The 23,205-nt window shown below is 48.7% G+C and overlaps 1 protein-coding gene across 3 annotated transcripts in view; it reads right to left on the reverse strand.

Annotated features, from left to right (window-relative positions):
* Positions 1-3,721: 3,721 nt before the first annotated feature.
* Positions 3,722-23,205, reverse strand: part of LOC143275345 (monocarboxylate transporter 12-like) — a 29,831-nt gene continuing 10,347 nt past the window's right edge. For 2 of the 3 annotated variants that reach the window (XM_076579381.1, XM_076579380.1), the window contains 6 exons: positions 15,337-15,480; positions 11,833-11,979; positions 8,482-8,745; positions 7,283-7,860; positions 5,504-5,759; positions 3,723-3,925 (listed from right to left, as the gene is read on the reverse strand). In XM_076579381.1, the coding sequence (XP_076435496.1) occupies positions 3,774-3,925; positions 5,504-5,759; positions 7,283-7,860; positions 8,482-8,745; positions 11,833-11,979; positions 15,337-15,480 (1,541 nt within the window). In that variant the 3' untranslated portion in view covers positions 3,723-3,773. Of the gene's footprint in view, positions 3,926-5,503; positions 5,760-7,282; positions 7,861-8,481; positions 8,746-11,832; positions 11,980-15,336; positions 15,481-23,205 lie in introns of all 3 variants that reach the window. The other variant, XM_076579379.1, reaches the window with a different exon arrangement.

Genomic DNA, 23,205 nt, shown 5'->3' on the forward strand with positions numbered 1-23,205 from the left:
TTTGTATTATAAGCATTATTAATATTTTCCCTACCAAGCCACGATTCCTCTCCGATATGTTATTAGTCTTTGTAGCCAGAGAAACGGCCACAATAATTACTGAGAATTTGGAGCGTTTGAAGCATTCTTGCTGTTGCATATGCTTTTTGTTTCTTTAATAAAACATCAGATAATAATCTATATTTCTAGATAAACAGCCATAAATAATAACTGGATGTTGAGTGTTTGAAGGATTCTCGTCATAATTTCCTTTGATGGCCTTTTGAAGGAGACAGATGTAGGGATATGAGGGGAAACGATTTGAGGTTTTTATCAAGAGAAAAAAGTACATTCTTCAAAAACAAAACAAAACAAAAAAAGGTCATAATTTTCATTTAATTTTATTTAAAATAGTGTATTTCACTATCATATTTTTACCCATTCACTCTTTCAAGAAAATTATTCAGCAGTACACACTCCATCATTCAACCACAAGAAACAAATATAATCAGTAAACTTTTATTCCCCTTGTAATAATTATTGCAATCCACAGGTAGGTTTGGCTATCACAATAATTTGTTGTAATAAGTCAGTAATTTGTTAAGTGCCAATGCCCACTTAGGATATTGCAATGCACAGGTGATTTTTACAATCACAAAAATTCAATAATAAATCAATCATTTTCAATGCCAACCCACATGAGATATTACAATCGCTCCACAATAAATCAGTCATTTTGTTTCACAGTGGAAGGACATCTTTTTCACTAGAAATACATATGCATAAAATAAAATTTGCACCAACAGTTGATAAATGAACACATTTTGCTTCATTATATGTGCACATTAAGAGTCTTGTTGTTAAGAATGTGTTTGTTTGTTCAAAATGATTGTTCTTGCCCTGGCCAGTTATCTATCAAATCAGAAGTACAACTGGCCATTCTCTCTTTCACTAATTCTCTCTCTTTCACACACACACACACACACGCACCACACACACACACCACACACATACACACACACACACTCACTCACTCACACACCATCTCCATTTTCTTTTCTTTCTTTTTTTATACATGGAATTAGAATTCATTTTCTTACTTATAAGTCAAAAACAAAAATAGTCTTCAAATACATATGACACAAATGTGCCAAAATAAAAAATCTTACATGTGTCAGATCATCTTATCTATCACAGATGCAAGGAATGTTTACTTCTTAAAATAGTTTATGCAAAAATGAAAAAGGGCACAAATTTAACTTTAAAAAATACATATTTTTTGTTGTTCTTTTTTGTGTTAACTTGTGCCATATTTCATTTTTCAGAAATTATCATTTCATAATTTATTCATTCTACTTCCGTATGTTGTTCAGTTTTTGGCAGTTAAGAATAGGGAGCTGATAAGATTGCAGTCTGTTATTAAGATTGGCACTATCATTTTCTCCAGAAGTTAATCAATCAATTTTCTCTCTCTCTCTCTCTCATTCCCCCCCCTCCCTGCCCCCCCCCCCCACCCCTCCCCATACATTACATATCAGCTCCTTTACACACGCATGCACCCACACACACACACACCAAACCCCCCCACCCCCACCCCACACACACATACCAACCCCTCACACCACGCCTTCCCCACACACATTAACCCACCACACCACACCCCCCACACACACACACCAACCCCCCACACCACACACACCAACCCCCCACACTACACACACCAACCCCCAACCCACACACCACCCCCACACCACACACACACACACCAACCCCCCACACCACACACACACACACACCAACTCCCAACACCACACACACACACACACACCAACCCTCCATGCCACACATGCACACACACCAACCCTCCACACCACACACACCAACCCCCCCACAATCCCCCCCCCCCACGCACACACACGCCACACCAACTCCCCACACTACACACACACACACCAACACCCCACACCACCCACACACACACCAATCCGCCCCACACACACACCAATCCGCCCCACCGCACCCCACACACACCAACCCCCCACACCAACCCCCCACACACACACCAACCCCCCACACCACACACACACACCAACCCCACCACACCAGACACCACACACACAAACACACACCAACCCCCCATACGACACACACACACACACCAACCCCCACCCCAGCCCCCCACCACACACACACCAACCCCCCACACCACCCCCCACCCCACATAAACACCAACCCCCAACACCACACACACCAACCCCAACACCACACACAACACCACCCCCCATACACCACCACCCCCACACCACACACACACCAACCCCCACACCACACATACACACCAACCCCCACACACACACACACACCAACCCCCAACACACACCACACACCACCCCACACACACATACACCAACCCCCCACACACACACACACACCAACCCCAACACCACACACACACACCAATCCCAACCCACACACACACACACACACACACCAACCATCCCCACACCACACACACACACACCAACCCCCAACACCACACATACACCAACCCCCCAACACACACACACACACCAACCCCCAACACACAACACACACCAACCCCCCACAACACACACACACCAATCCCCAACACCACACACACACACACCAACCCCCAACACCACACACACACACACACACACCAACCATCCCCAACACCACACACACACACACCAATCCCCAACACCACACACACACACACCAACCACCAACACCACACACACACACCAACCCCCAACACCACACACACACACACCAACCCCCAACACCACACACACACACCAACCCCCAACACCACACACACACACACACCAACCCCCAACACCACACACACACACCAACCCCCAACACCACACACACACCAACCCCCAACACCACACACACACACACACCAACCCCCAACACCACACACACACACACACCAACCCCCAACACCACACACACACACACACCAACCCCCAACACCACACACACACACACACACCAACCCCCAACACCACACACACACACACACCAATCCCCAACACCACACACACACACACACACACACACCAATCCCCAACACACACACACACACACACACACCAACCCCCAACACCACACACACACACACCAACCCCCAACACCACACACACACACACACACCAATCCCCAACACCACACACACACACACACCAACCCCCAACACCACACACACACACACACCAATCCCCAACACCACACACACACACACCAACCAATCCCCAACACCACACACACACACACACCAACCCCCAACACCACACACACACACACCAATCCCCAACACACACACACACACACACACACACACACACACACACACACCAATCCCCAACACCACACACACACACACACCAACCCCCAACACCACACACACACACACACACCAATCCCCAACACCACACACACACACACCAACCCCCCACACCACACACACACACACACACCAACCCCCAACACCACACACACACACACACACACACACACACACACACACACACACACACACACCAATCCCCAACACCACACACACACACACACCAACCCCCAACACCACACACACACACACACACCAACCCCCAACACCACACACACACACACACACCAACCCCCAACACCACACACACACACACACACCAACCCCCAACACCACACACACACACACCAATCCCCCCACACAACCCCGCCCCTTCACCCACCCACGCCCCCACCCCCACTTGTTCCAGGCAGTCAGTTCACTTGACAGGTGTCTGAGGACCAGGTGAGGGGGCCGGTTTCTGTCTGATGATGAGGGAGGTGCAGAGCAGCAGTGCTGCACACAGCAGACCCAGGCCAGACATGAAGTAGTAGGAGGCATAAAACTTCCCCGTCACGTCGCGCAGGTGTCCTGAAAATAGAACCATGAGTTACCTCAAAGAGCTCACCATTGAGAAGAGAGTAAATAGTGTATATATATAGATAGATAGGGAGAGGGGGCAGCAGACATAAATAGTATGAGGCATAGAACTTGTCACGTCGTGCAGGTGCCCTGAGAACCATGGCTGTGTTACCTCCAACAGACTGCCACTTAGCAGAGAGTAAGTAGAGAGTATATTATATAAATATATCTAAGAGTATATTATATAAATATATAGTATAGATATATAGAGAGAGATATACAGTATATATGGATATAGACTCCAGGTGGAGTGATGGCCTAGAGGCAACGTGTCCGCCTGGGAAACAAGAGAATCTGAGTGTGCTGGTTCGAATCACGGCTCAGCCGCTTATATTTTCTCCCCCTCCACTAGACCTTTAGTGGTGGTCTGGATGCTAGTCATTCGGATAAGACCATAAACCGAGGTCCTGTGTGCAGCCAGCACTTAACGCACATAAAAGAACCCATGGCAACAAAATGGGTGTTCCTGGCAAAATTCTGTAGAAAAATCCACTTCAATAAGAAAAACAAATAAAACTGCACGTAGGAAAAAATACAAAAAAAAAGATGGGTGGTACTGTAGTATAGCGACGCGCTCTCCCTGGGGAGAGCAGCCTGAATTTCACACAGAGAAATCTGTTGTGATAAAAAGAGAAATACAATACAATACAATACAATACAATATAGATGGAGAGGGGGCAGCAGACATGAAGAAGGAGGAGGTGTATAACCTCCCTGTCATGCCACGTACTGTTCTGAAAATAGGACGATGGTTGTGTTACCTGAAATATAATTATTGATATTAATATAGCACCTATCTTCAGTTAAAGACCTATCTGTAAGTGCTTTACAAATAAGGTTTCATTTGCACAACAGGCTGACTGCCAGAGTAGAGCCGACTGATGGCTGCCTTTAGAATCTCATCATCAGTTTCCTGTGTCAGTCATGTGGATGTACATACATGTATACAAGAGTTGATTTTACTACAAATTTTGCCATGGACAACCCTTTTTTGTCGTAGGTTCTATTACATGCATGAAGTGCATGCTACACACTGAACCTCTGAGTATCATCTCAACCAAATGTCTAGCATCCAGACCACAACTCGAGGTCTAGCGGAGGGGGAGAAAATACTGCCAAGTGTGGGATCAGATCCCGTGCGCTCAGATTCTCTTGCTTCCTGAGCAGTGTATTGCCGCTAGGTAGTACAAACACCCACCTATGACAGGATGAGAGGACGGTCACCACACCACTGCACAAAGTGATTTGGATGAGACGATAAACCTAGGCAGCATGTGCTTAGCACATGTAAAAGAACCCACGGCAACAAGAGTTGTCCCTGGCAAAGTTCTGCAAAAGAATCCATTTTGATAGGAAAACAAATAAAACTGCAGGCAGAAAAAAAAAAAAGTGGTGCTCTCAGTGTAGCGGTATACTCTTTCCTGGGGAGAGCAGCTCAAACTTCACGCAAAGAAATCTGTTGTGACAAAAAGAGTAATACAATACAATACAATATACAACACAACACAATACAACACAAAGCCCCACCTATGACAGGATGGGAGACAGCGGTCAGCACCCCCTGGAAGAGCTGCACGAAGCCCAGGGTCCTGGCCATTTTGTCCAGCCCCACCAGGTCCACGATCACCACCGGCACCAGGGAGAAGAAGACGATGCCGAACAGACCGTAGCACACACTGAAGAAGACGAGCAGGGGGAAGTCAATGAACAGCGGCGTGAAGAGACCCACCACACACACCACTGTTACCTGCAGGGCCATCAGGTAGACTCTCCGGATACAGTTCTGGAACAGTGACCAGGTGGAGGAGATGAGATATTAGGACAAGGTAAGGTAGGTAAGGAAAGTATGGTACAGTACCACAAGATAAGGTATGGTACGGCAAGGTAAGGTAAGGTACAGTAAGGTATGGTACAGCAAGGTAAGGTACAGTACAGCAAGGTATGGTAAGGTACAGTAAGCCAAGGTAAGGTATGGTACAGTACAGCAAGGTAAGGTACAGCAAGGTAAGGTACAGTACAGCAAGGTATGGTAAGGTACAGTAAGGCAAGGTAAGGTACAGTAAGGCAAGGTAAGGTACGGTACAGCAAGGTACAGTACAGCAAGGTAAGGTACAGCAAGGTAAGGTACAGTACAGCAAGGTAAGGTACGGTACAGCAAGGTAAGGTAAGGTACCATACGGCAAGGTAAGGTACAGTACAGCAAGGTAAGGTAAGGTACCATACGGCAAGGTAAGGTACAGTGCAGCAAGGTAAGGTAAGGTACAGTACAGCAAGGTAAGGTACGATACAGCAAGGTAAGGTAAGGTAAGGTACAGCAAGGTAAGGTAAGGTATGGTATGGCAAGGTAAGGTACAGCAAGGTAAGGTAAGGTAGGGCAAGGTAAGTTACGGTAAGGTTAGGCAATGGTAGGTAAGGTAAAGTAAAGTCAGGCAAAGTAAGGTTAGGTAAGTAAGGTTCAATAACGAAAGTATAGTAAGACAAGGTAGGGCAAGGTAAGGCAAGGTAAGAGAAGGTGAAGTAAGGTAAGTTAGGTAACATGAGTATGGTAAGGTAAGGTTAGGTAAGGTTGTTATGGTAAAGAAAGTCAAGAAAAGGTAAAGTAAGGTAGGTAAAGCAAGAAAAGATAAGGTAAAGTAATGTTAAGTAAAGTAGGGTAATTTACAGTAAAGAAAGGTAAGACAGGGTACAGTATTATAAGGTAATTTCAGCTTCAAGGTGTCAAAGCGTGCAAACTGAACCATATGCTGTCTGGGTGAAAAACAAAACTTTTTTTTTAATCCAGGACAGCGTGAAGAAGGTATTAAAAACGAATTGAAAGGAAAGGAAACAGTTCATTAAATAAGGGTACAAGTGGAGCAAACACAACTGCTTTTTTCACACCCAGCTCTCAAAGGCCCAAAAAAGCTGACAATAAACAAGTATAAAACAGCAGCAACAACACACACACACACATTGAATAAAAGTATCTCTCAAGTAAAGGGATGTCTGGACCTGTAAGTGCCTGAACCCCATCTGTGTGTATATGCATACAGACTATCAAAATTAATGTGCACATCAAATATACTGCAATCCATGTCAGCATTCGGGTGGGTTATGGAAACATGAACATACCCAAAATGCACACTCCCCTCAATACGGAGAATGGCTGCCTACATGGCAGGGTTAAAACAGTCATATTCGTAAAACCCCATTCATACATTATATGAGTGAATGTGGAACTTACAGCACACAAGGAGAAGAAGGAGGAGAAGAAGAAGACAAAGAAGCATCATCAGAACAGCAACAAGAAGACTGACAAAAACCCACCATGTCTGCCATGTATCCAAACGCCAGCCTGGAGAAGATGCCGATGCCCCCAAAGACAGTCAGCAGCAGGGCGGACTTGTGGCCCGTCACCCCGGCATCCTCAGCCATGGCCGGCAGGTACATCCCGAACAGCGCCGCGGGCACGAACCCCAGTGAACACGTCACCAGCACCAACAGAAATGCTGGCTGCGTGAACAGCCGGAAGTCGAACAGCGCCAGAAACTTTGAGCAGGAAGACGTCTTTTTCTGTGGAGAATGAACAGCGTCTTTCTCTGTCATGTCTCCGTTTTTCAGCGGCTGCAGTTCACAGCAGTTTTTGTTGTCGTTTTCTTCTTCCTTTCCCTCGCCATCATCGGCTGTTGTTGCATGGTTGATGGTGATTTCTGTAGCGAAGGTCAGTTCTGGCATGCTGACCCAGGCGGTTTTTTTTACGTGGGGCTGGAAGGGGTTTGAGTCTGAGTTCGAATCTCCTTCGCACAGAGACCAGCGTTGTGCAGTAGCAGTGTCTTTGACTTTGTCCGTGTGAGAAGTGTTGTTGTCGTTGTTGTTCAGCAGTTGGTCATCAACAGCCGACGTAGCTGGTGAGAGATGAACAGGCATGTTGTGAATATTGGGTAAATAAAAGGTTAAAGGTCTCATAGCATTTTACGGCCATCAAGGCAGTGACTTCATATCCACTGTGTCTAGGGCTCGACACAGGAAGGCAGGGCCAGTCCTTTTTTTCCGCTGTTTTTAACCTTCCCCTGGTACCCATTGACACCTGGGTGGAGTGAGGAAAGTCAAAGTACAGTGCCTTTCCACACACACACACACACACACACACACACACACACATCCTCCAAACATGCACACACTCAGACACCCCATCTCCACCAACAACAGACACCTCTTTTCTTCTGAACTTCCCTTTCAACCACCACTCCTTCCCTACCCCACCCACACATACACCCATCAAGCTCAGTAGTACTCAGGCAAGGCAAGGCACCAAGTTTGTGTTGTGTGCTTGCTCCCTGGGGTCATTGAAACATACATTCATCTTTCACACACATCATACAAACAAAAAGAGTACCGTCAAAAACTAGAAATAGGCCCATTCGTTCAATCACTCAATACACACAAATTAACAAGTAATATTTCATTACTGACACAGCTCAGTGCATACACCAGGCACCCCACCCCCCCTGCCCCCAAACACCCACCTCTCCTCCTCCTCCACCTCCTGTTCTGCTCCAGGGGACGCAGCAACCCCGCAAAGACCAGGATGTTGAGGAAGGTGGCCCCCAGCACCAGCAGCGCCCCCTGCAGGCCGAACAACTGCAGCAGGAACTCGGTGAGGATGGGCATGACCATGGATCCGATGTTGCCGCCCAGGGTGGCCACAGCGATGGCCAGGGAGCGGTACCGCTGGAAGTACCGGCCCACAATGATGATGATGGGGCCCATGATCATGCCGTTACCCGTGCCTGGCGTGGGGACATGCAGGACAGCAACTCATGTCAGACTATGACCATCAGAATAACACAGGAGGCAAAAGCTGTCCTGACTGTCTGGGCTAAAATTTGATTACAGTGGAGAGTGTCTTGCCCAAGTTACACCCCTACTCTCTCGGCCAAGACGGGTTTTAGGACAGTCGGTGATGGGAAGGTTTCCAAAAGGCCAACTAGCCACCAATGCTGCAGCACTAAGAGCCAGTGCAGTCTTGCCTCCTAGTCTGAGTTTCATAGTCCTTCACAAAAGACTAGGCTGTAAATGACTTCCCGTTGCAGTGGAGAAACCATTGATCATACAGCTCTCACTTTGCTGTTGGCCCAACTGTAAGCTTGTGTCAATCTGTGATACAAACTGAGCGCTGGGCCGGACATGTTCTTGGTGGCAGTGTTACTGACCTGCGCCTGGTGTGGGGATATACAACGCTTCATTACGGGCACACTAGCCAAGTGGTTAAAGCGCTGGACTTTCAATCTGAGGGTCCCGGCTTCGAATCCCAGTAACGGCGCCTGGTGGGTAAAAGGGTGGAGATTTTTTTCCCCCGATCTCCCAGGTCAACATATGTGCAGACCTGCTGGTGCCTGAACTGCCTTCGTGTGTATACGAATGCAGAAGATCAAAAACGCACTTCAAAGATCCTGTAATCCATATCAGCGTTCGGTGGGTATGGAAACAAGAACATACCCAACATGCACACCCCCGAAAATGGAGTATGGCTGCCTACATGGCAGGGTAAATAAACAAAATGGTTGTACACATAAAATGTTACATGTCTGTTTGAGTGTGTATGTGTGCATGCATGAAATCTGATCAGATGACACAGGAAACAAATGATAAGCGCCTAATGACATCTGTCAGTTGGCTCTACCCAGGTAGGCAGTCTGTTGTGTAAATGACCCCGAGTTTGTAAAGCGCTTAGAGCTTGGTCTCCGACAGAGGATAAGTGCTATATAAGTATTCATATCAATCAATCACTCAATCAATCATTCATTCATTTTGTCTCTCTGTCTCTGGCCCTATCTCTCTCTGTCTCTCTCTCTATTATTATTATTATTATTATCATTATTATAGGCATTTACACCTAATCTAGAAAATAACCCCTTGGCGTTTACAAATACAACACATATGTAAATATCAAAAAGGAAGAAATTGACCACAAGATACCATACATTATCAAAAATTATTCACCCCCCCCCACTCCACACACACACACACACACAGGCACACACAATACACACAAGCACACGTGCACGCACACACACACACAAGTCATAGCACACAATCGTAAATAGTACACAATCAAAAATACAACCAACAATTTCTGAAAATATCAAAACTCACTCACTCACTAATACCAACAGTCATTATAGTTCATACTGGAAAGGGATGAGCTGCTGAGAATTATTCAGGAGGGAAAAGATGGGTCTTCAGACTGGATTTAAAAGAAAGCAGCGAAGATGAGTGACAGAGAGGCTGAGGAAGTTGATTCCAAAGAAAGGGGGCTTGGTATGAAAATTGCGTTGGCTATACATTTTGGTTCAAGCAGGGGGATCCTGCGCATATGGGTGTCAGAAGAAGAGCGGAGTTGGCGTGAGGGTATGTAAGGATGAATGAGATCAGAAAGATACTGTGGACCAGAAGCCTCAATGGACTTGAAACAAAGACAGACGACTTTGTAAATAATTCTTTCTTGTATTAGGAGCCAGTGTAAAGTATGAAGGAGAGGTGAGACATGATCAAATTTGGAGGAATGAAAGACAAGACGAGCAGCATAGTTCTGGACTTTCTGAAGCCTAGCAATGAGGTAGCTGGGTGAACAGACAAGCAGGGAAATACAATAATCCAGGTGGGACAGCAGAAAGACACAGAGGAGAGTTTTTGTTGCATCTTCAGTCAGGAGATGACGAATGGATGCAATTCTGCGAATTTCAAAGTAACACAATTTGCATATATTTGCAACATGCTGCTGATAGGAAAGAGACTGGTTGAGTATGACACCAAGATTGCTATATGCCTGTATAAGGCATTCAAAATCCACAGTTTGGTATGTAGTTTATTGTGATTTCTTTGTATGTATGCATTGCTAAATTTGTAAATAAATGTTTTCTGTACCATAATGTTCTGCAATGTGACAACTTGCATAGTAATCACATTGTTCTGAAAAATGTGACAACTTGTGTAGTAATCACATTGTTCTGAAAAATGTGACAACTTGTATAGTTATCACATTGTTCTGAAAAATGTGACAACTTGCATAGTAATCACATTGTTCTGAAAAATGTGACAACTTGTATAGTTATCACATTGTTCTGAAAAATGTGACAACTTGTACTGCAATGTGTGTTCACTGCACCCTCTTCATGAGAGGCCATGACCTTCATCAAATAAACACTTTCATTCTCTCCTTCTTTCTCCCATTCTCCCTCCCTATCTCTTTATCTCCCCCATCTCTCTCCCCCTCTCTCTTCGTCTCCATCTCTCCCCCTCCCCCATCTCTCTCCCCACCTCTCTCTCTGTCTCCACCTCAACCCCTCTCCCCTCCCCCATCTCTCTCTCCCCCTCTCTCTGTCTCCACCTCACCCCCTCTCCCCTCCCCCATCTCTCTCTCCCCCTCTCTCTGTCTCCCCCTCTCTCTGTCTCCACCTCACCCCCTCTCCCCTCCCCCATCTCTCTCTCCCCCTCTCTCTGTCTCCACCTCAACCCCTCTCCCCTCCCCCATCTCTCTCTCCCCCTCTCTCTGTCTCCCCCTCTCTCTGTCTCCACCTCAACCCCTCTCCCCTCCCCCATCTCTCTCTCCCCCTCTCTCTGTCTCCACCTCAACCCCTCTCCCCTCCCCCATCTCTCTATCCCCCTCTCTCTGTCTCCACCTCACCCCCTCTCCCCTCCCCCATCTCTCTCTCCCCCTCTCTCTGTCTCCCCCTCTCTCTGTCTCCACCTCAACCCCTCTCCCCTCCCCCATCTCTCTATCCCCCTCTCTCTGTCTCCACCTCAACCCCTCTCCCCTCCCCCGTCTCTCTCTCAATCTCTCCCCCACCCCACCCCCTTCTCCCCTGCGCACTAACCAACAAGCACGCTCTGGGTGAGGATGAGGTGGACGAGGGTAGAGGAGAAGCAGCCAAGTATGGTGCCCGCCGCCCCACACACCGCCCCCAGCATCACCGTCTGCCGTTCACTGAGCAGGGAGAGCATAACTGTCTGGGTCAGCAGGCCTGCACAGCATGGATGATGATGATGATGATGGTGGTGATGACGATGATGACGATGATGACAATAACGATGATGACCATAATCGTCTGCCGTCCTCTGAACAGGGACAACATCACTGTCTGGGTCAGCAGGCCTTCACAGTCATGGTGGTCATGTCATAACAACAACAATAATGATATCACCCTCACAGAAAATGAGTACCTGAAAGGTGGCATCCCAGGAGTTCCTGGCTGTGTAGAACATGCCACAATGATTTGGGATGCAATCCAAAGAGCAAAGGCAGAGAAAAAGAACCTTGACATGGTATGGCTGGATCTGGCAAATGTGTACAGGTCAGTTACTCATGAGATGATCCAACTGGCTCTCGAGATACACCATGTACCAACGAACATCAGGAAATGCTGAAGAAGTACTTCCATGGCTTCTCAGTGCGGTTCACCACCAAGGAATACATGACAGATTGGATCAATCTGGAAGTGGGCATAGCCATGAGCTGTGCAATTTCTCTAGTCCTGTTCGTGCTGGCAATGGAAGTGATCTTGAAGGCACTCAATGAAGGGAACGGATCGAGATGACCTCGATAACGGATACCAGATACCTCCTTTGAAAGCCTTCATGGATGACATAACAGTCCTTTCAACAAAAGAGGATGACACCTGTGAAACACTGAATCGGCTGAACGAGCTAGCTGCCTCAGCCAGGATGAACTTCAAACCAAAGAAATCACTGAGCCTCTCACTGCGTAAAGGGAAGGTAGCTGAAACGGTCACATTCACTGTAGCCAACTGCATCTACACCATCTTGATGCAGGCCATGTAGTTCGCATGCCAGACCACCGGCTCCCCAAGAAACTGCTGTACGGCGAACTCCAACATGGCAAGCACTCCCATGGAGGCCAAAAGAAGCGCTTCAAAGACACTCTGAAAGGTTCTCTGAAGGCCTTCAACATCAGCCACATGGGAGCTGAATGCAATGGACAGACCAAAGTGGCATTCAGCTGTCCACAAAGGCGACAAATCCTGTGAGGCCAACAGAATCGCTGCAGCAGAGCAACGCAGGCAGGCCAGGAAAAGCAGTGCCAGCAAGTCCCCGACAGCCGCCACCATCCCCTGTCCACACTGCGTCAGAACCTTCTGGGCGCGGATTGGCCTGACCAGTCATCTGCACACCCACAGAGCCCAACCCACCCACCCCCAGGATGACTAGATGGTCCTCGTCGATCCCGACAGACGAACCACACACAGCCAACTAAGCCATTCTAATGGTGTCAGATGAACCAGTCAAGAGCCTTGTAAGATGGTATGATGAGTCCCTGAAAGACACAAAAAGAGGAAAGAAAACCAAGCAGACAGCAGAAGAAGGCCTGCATATCACAGACCAGTATGGCCTTCCTGGCAAATACAAAGTATGGTGCCTACAGTCCATGCTGATACCAAAGCTCCTGTGGCCTCTCCTGATATATGATATCAGCTGTAGCACAGTCAAGTCGATTGAGGCAAGGATCAACAAGTACACACGCAAATGGCTTGTTGTCCCACCTGGTCTCACTGACGTGACACTCTAATGTTGCCAAGCAAAGCTGAGGCTACTTCTGAAATCCCTTGTCAAAGAATACAAGGTAGGGAAGGCAAGACTTCTCAGCATGCTCAAAGACTCGGGTGACAGTATTGTGAGATCCAGCCATCCCAAGCTGACGACTGGCAGAAAATGGAAAGTCAGGGAGGCAGTCATGCAGCAAAAGAAAGTCTTAAGATAAAGGAAATAATAGGACACACCCAAACCAACAGACAGGGCCTGGGATCGACAGAGATGGAACGGTGGTCCAAGGCAAGGGGGGAAGCAAAAAGAGACATGACCATACAGGAGATTGCATGGGCAGTGGACAACATGGGAAAATGCTCTCCAAAGGAGCCTCAGCTGGAGCGACATGTGGAACATGGCTTCTCTGAGGATCAGCTTCATCCTGAGATCTGCGTAAGACCTCCTTCCCTCGAATACAAACTTGGTGAAATGGGGGAAAGCAGATGACACTGCACGCTCACTCTGTCATGGCAAACAAACAGTGGAACATGTCCTCAGCTCATACAAAGCAGCGTTGAGGCAAGGACGGTCCACATGGAGGCACAACGAAGTGCTAGAAGAAATTGCACATGTGGTGAGCGCTGTCCAAGGAGCACCAACCCCACCAGAAGTTCCAGTAGAGTTCCGCTCGGCAGAAGGCAATAACGTCTGGCCAGGAACAACATCCAAAGTTTCCAAAGCATGGAAACGTGGGCTGCTTGATGGTGCCGAAGATTGGGAATGCGCAGTTGACCTACCAGAGGGGAAGAGACACCCGGAAATCATCAGCATGAGCGGCATGAGACCTGACATAGTACTCCACTCAAAGGCAACGAAACAAGCGATTCTGACTGAGCTCACTGTGCCATACGAAAGCAGAATGGAGGAAGCCCACATCTACAAGACCGAGAAGTATGCTAGTGTAGCCAGCAGCCTGAGAGAATCTGGCTTCCAAGCCAAAGTCCTCACCATAGAGATTGGTGCAAGAGGGTTTGTGGGCGCATCTGCCTACAGCTTCATGAAACAGCTGTCGATTTCTGGCAGAGAGAGGACATGGGCTCTCAAGGCAATGGCAGAAGCAGCAGAAAAAAGTTCCAGCTGGATCTGGTCGAAGAGGAATAAGGATTAAATTTTCCTACTCAAACTAGGCGTACGATGGGTCAATGGTTAAAACCTCTGCCAGAAAATGTGACTCAGTCCTGAAGTAGCGACCACCCAGGAGGTGCGGGTTCGAACCTGCTGAGGACAAAGAAAAAAAAGAGAAAAGAATAGGCAGCAATACAATGGCATCTAGGAGTCATGCCCTGGGTGCGGCCCGGCCCCGTTAGAGGGGGGTGGGGGGTACAGAGACAGGGAGGGAGACAGAAACATAGAGACAGAGAGAATGAGACAGACAGACAGCCAGATAGACAGATAAAGACAGAGTAAAAAAAAAAAAAAACGGAAGAAAAAAAAGGTTATTAATGATGATTGATGATGGATGGGGTGGGGGCGTCAGTTCTGATGATGATGACGACAATGATGGGGACCACGGTGATGATGATGATGATGGTGATGATGATGATGGGGACGACGATGATGATGGGGACGACGATGATGATGATGATGACGATGATGATAATGATGGTGATGATGACAACGATGATGATGACGACGACGACGATGATGATGACGACAGTGATGATGGGGACGACGACGATGATGATGATGATGATGATTATGGTGATGACGACGACGACGGTGATGATGGTGATGATGGGGACGACAAAGAAGATGATGGGGAGGGGATCAGTTGTGACCTGATACGCTGCAGAAGGCTGACTGGAGGGAGAGGATGACGGACGTCAGGCCGACGGGCATGTGGTACTCGTGCAGGAACTCCACGAACAGCAGGCCGTAAGCCCTCTGCAGGCCCAGACAGACCACGTTGGACAGCAGGCCCGCTGCCGCCACAGTCACCACCACTATCACTTGGCTGTCTCAGTTCTCACAGATATTATGTGTGCTGAAGTCTGATATACGTACAGATTACAAACAGAACTGTAAGTTCTGGTATACAATAACAACACACACACGTGCGCTCGCGCGCGCGCGCACAAACACACACACGTGCGCGCGCGCACACACACACACAAATCATAGCAAAGCAAGCCCGATGAAAAATATAATCTTTCCACAGTTTAGAATGCACACACAGACGAGACAGACAGACAGGCACACGCGCGCACACACACACACACACACACACACAGTTAACACGTTGTGCTTTCAAGACCTTGGAGTTCTCTTGACAGCTGAATGAGTCACATGCATTCACACGTACGTGTTCGCAGGGGCACGTGCGCACACACACACGCGCGCGCGCGCGCGTGCATACACATACATACGCGCGCGTGAGCATAAACACACAGTCGCGCACACACACACACACACACACACACACACACTACGCGCGGCACGCAAACACACACACACACATACTCTCTCTCTCTCTCTCTCTGAGGGGGAGGGGGGTGGCGGCAGAATAGTCAAGACCTTAACTGCCAATACAGTGTCCGCAAGGGTCTGGGTTCGAATGCCGGTCTAGCCCTTTCTCCCAAGTTTGACTGGAAAATCAACTGGACGTCTAGCAACTGAAGGAGACGATCTCCCGCGTGCAGCGGTATGCACATGGCGCACTGAGAAACAATCCATGGCAACGTAAGTGGTGTCCTCCGGCAAAATTCTGCAGAAGAAACTCATTCTGGATTTGTCTGCAGTCAGTCTGGTCAGGCATCTACCTAGCAGATATGGTGTAGCGTGTATGGTTTTTGTTCGCTTCCTTCAGAGAGTGAAACACACACACACACACACACACACACACACACACACACACACACACACACACACACACACAGAGCATACATAAACACAACCCATACATACACACATATATGATATATTTGCAAGCGATAATGCAAACAGATCACACTTTTCTGAGAGTCTTTCGCCGTGATAAGAGAACGTTTACATAAGTGGCGTAACAATGTTGTTGTTTTTCCTGCTTCAACTTTTTTCTTTTTGTTTGACATGTGTGTATGTATTTTTGTTTGTTTGTTTGCTGTGGTGTGGTGTGGTGTGCGTGCGAGCGTGCGTGCGTGTGTGCCAATTACTAACAGTAATAAAGAAACACACGTTAGGTGTTGACTTGTTCAGAACAATTCTCCCTTGTTTAATCATGAACGGACAATAAAATCTCTCTCTCTCTCTCTCTCTCTCTCTCTCTCTCTCTCTCTCTCACACACACACACACACACACAAACACACACTCTCTCTCACACACACTCTCTCTCTTTCTCTCTCTCTCTTTCTCTGTGTGCGTGTGCGTGTGTGTGTGTGTGCGTGCGTGCGTGCGTGCGTGCGTGCTGTGCTGTGCTGTGCTCTGTGTGTGTGTGTGTGTGTGTGCTTGTGTGTGTGTGTGTGCTTGTGTATGTGTGTGTGTGTGTTGTGTTGTGTTGTGTTGTGATGTGTTCTGTGTGTGTGTGTGTGTGTGTGTGTGTGTGTGTGTGCGAATTTCTAACAGTAATAAAGAAACACACGTTTGGTGTTGATTTGTTCAGAACAATTCTCCCTTGTTTAATCATGAACGGACAATAAAATCTCTCTCTCTCTCTCTCTCTCTCTCTCTCTCTCTCCCTCTCTCTTTCTCTCTTTCTGTGTGTGTGTGTGTGTGTGTGTGTGTGTGTGTGTGTGTGTGTGTGTCAGACACGCACACGCATGCAGGCAAGAACAAACAGATGCACACACGGAACCCCTGCATATATATATATATATATATATATATAAGTTTGTGTTAAGACACGAAACAAACAAACAAACAAAAAAGATCTGTTAATCGTTTGATTATGAATGTGTTCAAGAGTTGATTTAGTTTAAATCTTGCATATGAAATATTGGCTCTTCACAGTGGTAGATGATGGCATGAGTTCTACCTTAATAATATAAGAAGTTGCTTAAGCACTAATAAGAATTTGGCGAGTGTGTTGTCCAGGCTTCTTCGCTCTCTGCGTCATCGACGTCTTCTTTGCTTTCTACGTCATTGAAGTCTTCTTTGCTTTCTACGTCATCGACATCTTTGCTTTTTACGTCATCGACGTCTTCTTTGCTTTCTACGTCATCGACGGCTTCTTTGCTTCCTACGTCATCGACAATCGACATCTTCTTTGCTTTTTACGTCATCGACGTCTTCTTTGCTTCCTACGTCATCGACATCTTCTTTGCTTTCTACGTCATCGACGTCGTCTTTGCTTTCTACGATGAATTCTACGTCATCGACATCTTTGCTTTCTACGTCATCGCTATGCTTTCTACGTCATCGACATCTTATTTGCTTTCTACGTCACATCTTCTTTGCTTTCTACGTCATCGACATCTTCGCTTTCTGCGTCATCGACGTCTTCTTTGCTTTCTACGTCATCGACATCTTCGCTTTCTGCGTCATTGACATCTTCTTCGCTTTCTACGTCATCGACATCTTCTTTGCTTTCTACGTCGTCAATCCCTTCAGCGAACCCCACTTTCCCCTTCCCCCTTCTTTTCTCTCTTCCCTTCAATGGCTCGGCTGAATTCTTGTTCAGAGGATCTCTGGAAACACTGTTGGAGCAGACAGTGTCCGTGTTCGTCAGGCTGCTGTTCCTGGAAGGTGTTCTGCCGGCAGCGTGGGTTGGGGTGGAGGGGTGCGGGGTAGGGGGAATTGTGCACTTTGAGATACACTGGGGATTTGGGTGTTGTATCAATGGTGTGATTGATTGTGTAGATGAATCTTGAGTGATATTGTATATCTATCAAACTCACTGCAAAATTCGTTTCCGTGTTTTAGTTCTGCCAGCTGTGAGTGAGCGGTGCGATCATTGTGTGACGATGATCTCTAATCTACCACCTCACTCTCCCCTCCATCCCCCCACCTCCACCCCTAACCCTAGTAGTCCCCATGTGATCCCGATCCTCCCTTTCCCCTGCTGTCCGCATCCATAACTTACCCCCTTCCTCGCATCTACAGTCCTTAACACCACCCCTCCCTATCCCCTACAGTCCTTAACACCACCCCTCCCTATCCCCTACAGTCCTTAACACCACCCCTCCCTATCCACTACAGTCCTTAACACCACCCCTCCCTATCCCCTACAGTCCTTAACACCACCCCTCCCTATCCCCTACAGTCCTTAACACCACCCCTCCCTATCCCCTACAGTCCTAAACACCACCCCTCCCTATCCACTACAGTCCTTAACACCACCCCTCCCTATCCCCTACAGTCCTTAACACCACCCCTCCCTATCCCCTACAGTCCTTAACACCACCCCTCCCTATCCCCTACAGTCCTAAACACCACCCCTCCCTATCCACTACAGTCCTTAACACCACCCGTCCCTATCCCCTACAGTCCTTAACACCACCCCTCCCTATCCCCTACAGTCATTAACACCACCACTCCCTATCCCCTACAGTCCTTAACAACACCCCTCCCTATCCACTACAGCCCTTAACACCACCCCTCCCTATCCCCTACAGTCATTAACATCACCCCTCCCTATCCCCTACAGTCCTTAACCTACTCCCTCCCTATCCCCTACAGTCCTTAACCTACTCCCTCCCTATCCCCTACAGTCCTTAACACCACCCCTCCCTATCCCCTACAGCTCTTAACACCACCCCTCCCTATCCCCTACAGCTCTTAACACCACCCCTCCCTATCCCCTACAGTCCTTAACAACACCCCTCCCTATCCACTACAGTCCTTAACACCACCCGTCCCTATCCCCTACAGTCCTTAACACCACCCGTCCCTATCCCCTACAGTCCTTAACCTACTCCCTCCCTATCCCCTACAGTCCTTAACACCACCCCTCCCTATCCCCTACAGTCCTTAACCTACTCCCTCCCTATCCCCTACAGTCCTTAACCTACTCCCTCCCTATCCCCTACAGTCCTTAACCTACTCCCTCCCTATCCCCTACAGTCCTTAACACCACCCCTCCCTATCCCCTACAGTCCTTAACCTACTCCCTCCTTATCCCCTACAGTCCTTAACACCACCCCTCCCTATCCCCTACAGTCCTTAACACCACCCCTCCCTATCCCCTACAGCCCTTAACACCACCCCTCCCTATCCCCTACAGTCCTTAACACCACCCCTCCCTATCCACTACAGTCCTTAACACCACCCCTCCCTATCTCCAACAGTCCTTAACCTACTCCCTCCCTATCCCCTACAGTCCTTAACACCACCCCTCCCTATCCCCTACAGTCCTTAACAACACCCCTCCCTATCCCCTACAGTCCTTAACACCACCCCTCCCTATCCCCTACAGTCCTTAACCTACTCCCTCCCTATCCCCTACAGTCCTTAACACCACCCCTCCCTATCCCCTACAGTCCTTAACAACACCCCTCCCTATCCCCTACAGCCCTTAACACCACCCCTCCCTATCCCCTACAGCCCTTAACACCACCCCTCCCTATCCCCTACAGTCCTTAACCTACTCCCTCCCTATCCCCTACAGTCCTTAACCTACTCCCTCCCTATCCCCTACAGTCCTTACCCTACTCCCTCCCTATCCCCTACAGTCCTTAATAACACCCCTACCTATCCCCTACAGTCCTTAACCTACTCCCTCCCTATCCCCTACAGTCCTTAACATCACCCCTCCCTATCCCCTACAGCCCTTAACACCACCCCTCCCTATCCCCTACAGTCCTTAACACCACCCCTCCCTATCCCCTACAGTCCTTAACCTACTCCCTCCCTATCCCCTACAGTCCTTAACATCACCCCTCCCTATCCCCTACAGTCCTTAACCTCCCCCCTCCCTATCCCCTACAGTCCTTAACACCACCCCTCCCTATCCCCTACAGTCCTTAACACCACCCCTCCCTATCCCCTACAGTCCTTAACATCACCCCTCCCTATCCCCTACAGTCCTTAACCTACTCCCTCCCTATCCCTACAGTCCTTAACCTACTCCCTCCCTATCCCCTACAGTCCTTAACATCACCCCTCCCTATCCACTACAGTCCTTAACCTACTCCCTCCCTATCCCCTACAGCCCTTAACACCACCCCTCCATATCCCCTACAGTCCTTAACCTACTCCCTCCCTATCCCCTACAGTCCTTAACACCACCCCTCCCTATCCCCTACAGTCCTTAACCTACTCCCTCCCTATCCCCTACAGTCCTTAACACCACCCCTCCCTATCCCCTACAGTCCTTAATCTACTCCCTCCCTATCCCCAACAGTCCTTACCCTACTCCCTCCCTATCCCCTACAGTCCTTAACATCACCCCTCCCTATCCCCTACAGCCCTTAACACCACCCCTCCCTATCCCCTACAGTCCTTAACACCACCCCTCCCTATCCACTACAGTCCTTAACACCACCCCTCCCTATCTCCAACAGTCCTTAACCTACTCCCTCCCTATCCCCTACAGTCCTTAACACCACCCCTCCCTATCCCCTACAGTCCTTAACAACACCCCTCCCTATCCCCTACAGTCCTTAACACCACCCCTCCCTATCCCCTACAGCCCTTAACACCACCCCTCCCTATCCCTACAGTCCTTAACACCACCCCTCCCTATCCCTACAGTCCTTAACACCACCCCTCCCTATCCCCTACAGCCCTTAACACCACCCCTCCCTATCCCTACAGTCCTTAACACCACCCCTCCCTATCCCCTACAGTCCTTAACCTACTCCCTCCCTATCCCCTACAGTCCTTAACCTACTCCCTCCCTATCCCCTACAGTCCTTAACACCACCCCTCCCTATCCCCTACAGCCCTTAACACCACCCCTCCCTATCCACTACAGTCCTTAACCTACTCCCTCCCTATCCCCTACAGTCCTTAACCTACTCCCTCCCTATCCCCTACAGCCCTTAACACCACCCCTCCCTATCCACTACAGTCCTTAACCTACTCCCTCCCTATCCACTACAGTCCTTAACCTACTCCCTCCCTATCCCCTACAGCCCTTAACACCACCCCTCCCTATCCACTACAGTCCTTAACCTACTCCCTCCCTATCCCCTACAGCCCTTAACACCACCCCTCCCTATCCCCTACAGTCCTTAACCTACTCCCTCCCTATCCCCTACAGTCCTTAACCTACTCCCTCCCTATCCCCTACAGTCCTTAACCTACTCCCTCCCTATCCCCTACAGTCCTTAACCTACTCCCTCCCTATCCCCTACAGTCCTTAACACCACCCCTCCCTATCCCCTACAGTCCTTAACATCACCCCTCCCTATCCCTACAGTCCTTAACCTACTCCCTCCCTATCCCCTACAGTCCTTAACCTACTCCCTCCCTATCCCCTACAGTCCTTAACATCACCCCTCCCTATCCCCTAGAGTCCTTAACACCACCCCTCCCTATCCCCTACAGTCCTTAACCTACTCCCTCCCTATCCCCTACAGTCCTTAAAAACACCCCTCCCTATCCCCTACAGTCCTTAACCTACTCCCTCCCTATCCCATACAGTCCTTAACACCACCCTCCCTATCCCCTACAGTCCTTAACACCACCCCTCCCTATCCCCTACAGCCCTTAACACCACCCCTCCCTATCCCCTACAGTCCTTAACACCACCCCTCCCTATCCCCTACAGTCCTTAACACCACCCCTCCCTATCCACTACAGTCCTTAACACCACCCCTCCCTATCCCCTACAGTCCTTAACACCACCCCTCCCTATCCCCTACAGTCCTTAACACCACCCCTCCCTATCCCCTACAGTCCTTAACCTACTCCCTCCCTATCCCCTACAGTCCTTAACCTACTCCCTCCCTATCCCCTACAGTCCTTAACACCACCCCTCCCTATCCCCTACAGCCCTTAACACCACCCCTCCCTATCCCCTACAGTCCTTAACACCACCCCTCCCTATCCCCTACAGTCCTTAACATCACCCCTCCCTATCCCCTACAGTCTTTAACCTACTCCCTCCCTATCCCCTACAGTCCTTAACAACACCCCTCCCTATCCCCTACAGTCCTTAACCTACTCCCTCCCTATCCCATACAGTCCTTAACACCACCCCTCCCTATCCCCTACAGTCCTTAACCTACTCCCTCCCTATCCCCTACAGTCCTTAACCTACTCCCTCCCTATCCCCTACAGTCCTTAACCTACTCCCTCCCTATCCCCTACAGTCCTTAACACCACCCCTCCCTATCCCCTACAGCCCTTAACACCACCCCTCCCTATCCCCTACAGTCCTTAACACCACCCCTGCCTATCCACTACAGCCCTTAACACCACCCCTCCCTATCCCCTACAGTCCTTAACATCACCCCTCCCTATCTCCTACAGTCCTTAACACCACCACTCCCTATCCCCTACAGTCCTTAACATCACCCCTCCCTATCCCCTACAGTCCTTAACCTACTCCCTACAGTTACTCACCTAATATCTACCTAGGTGTTACCTGTCAAACATACATGTTTGTTTGTATACGAGTGTGTAAGTGTGTGTCGGCGTTGATCTTATTTATTTGATGCCTGTCTGACAATCCGGCTCTTCCATGAACACTCACATTCATGGAGAGGGTCAGGGAATTCAGCAAAGCGATTTACTTGCAGATCAGCCTAACTTAACCTGTCATGTTGTAACCGGCCATTCTTACCGA

Source organism: Babylonia areolata, chromosome 30 (genome assembly GCF_041734735.1).
Source record: "Babylonia areolata isolate BAREFJ2019XMU chromosome 30, ASM4173473v1, whole genome shotgun sequence".
NCBI lineage: Eukaryota > Metazoa > Mollusca > Gastropoda > Neogastropoda > Buccinidae > Babylonia > Babylonia areolata.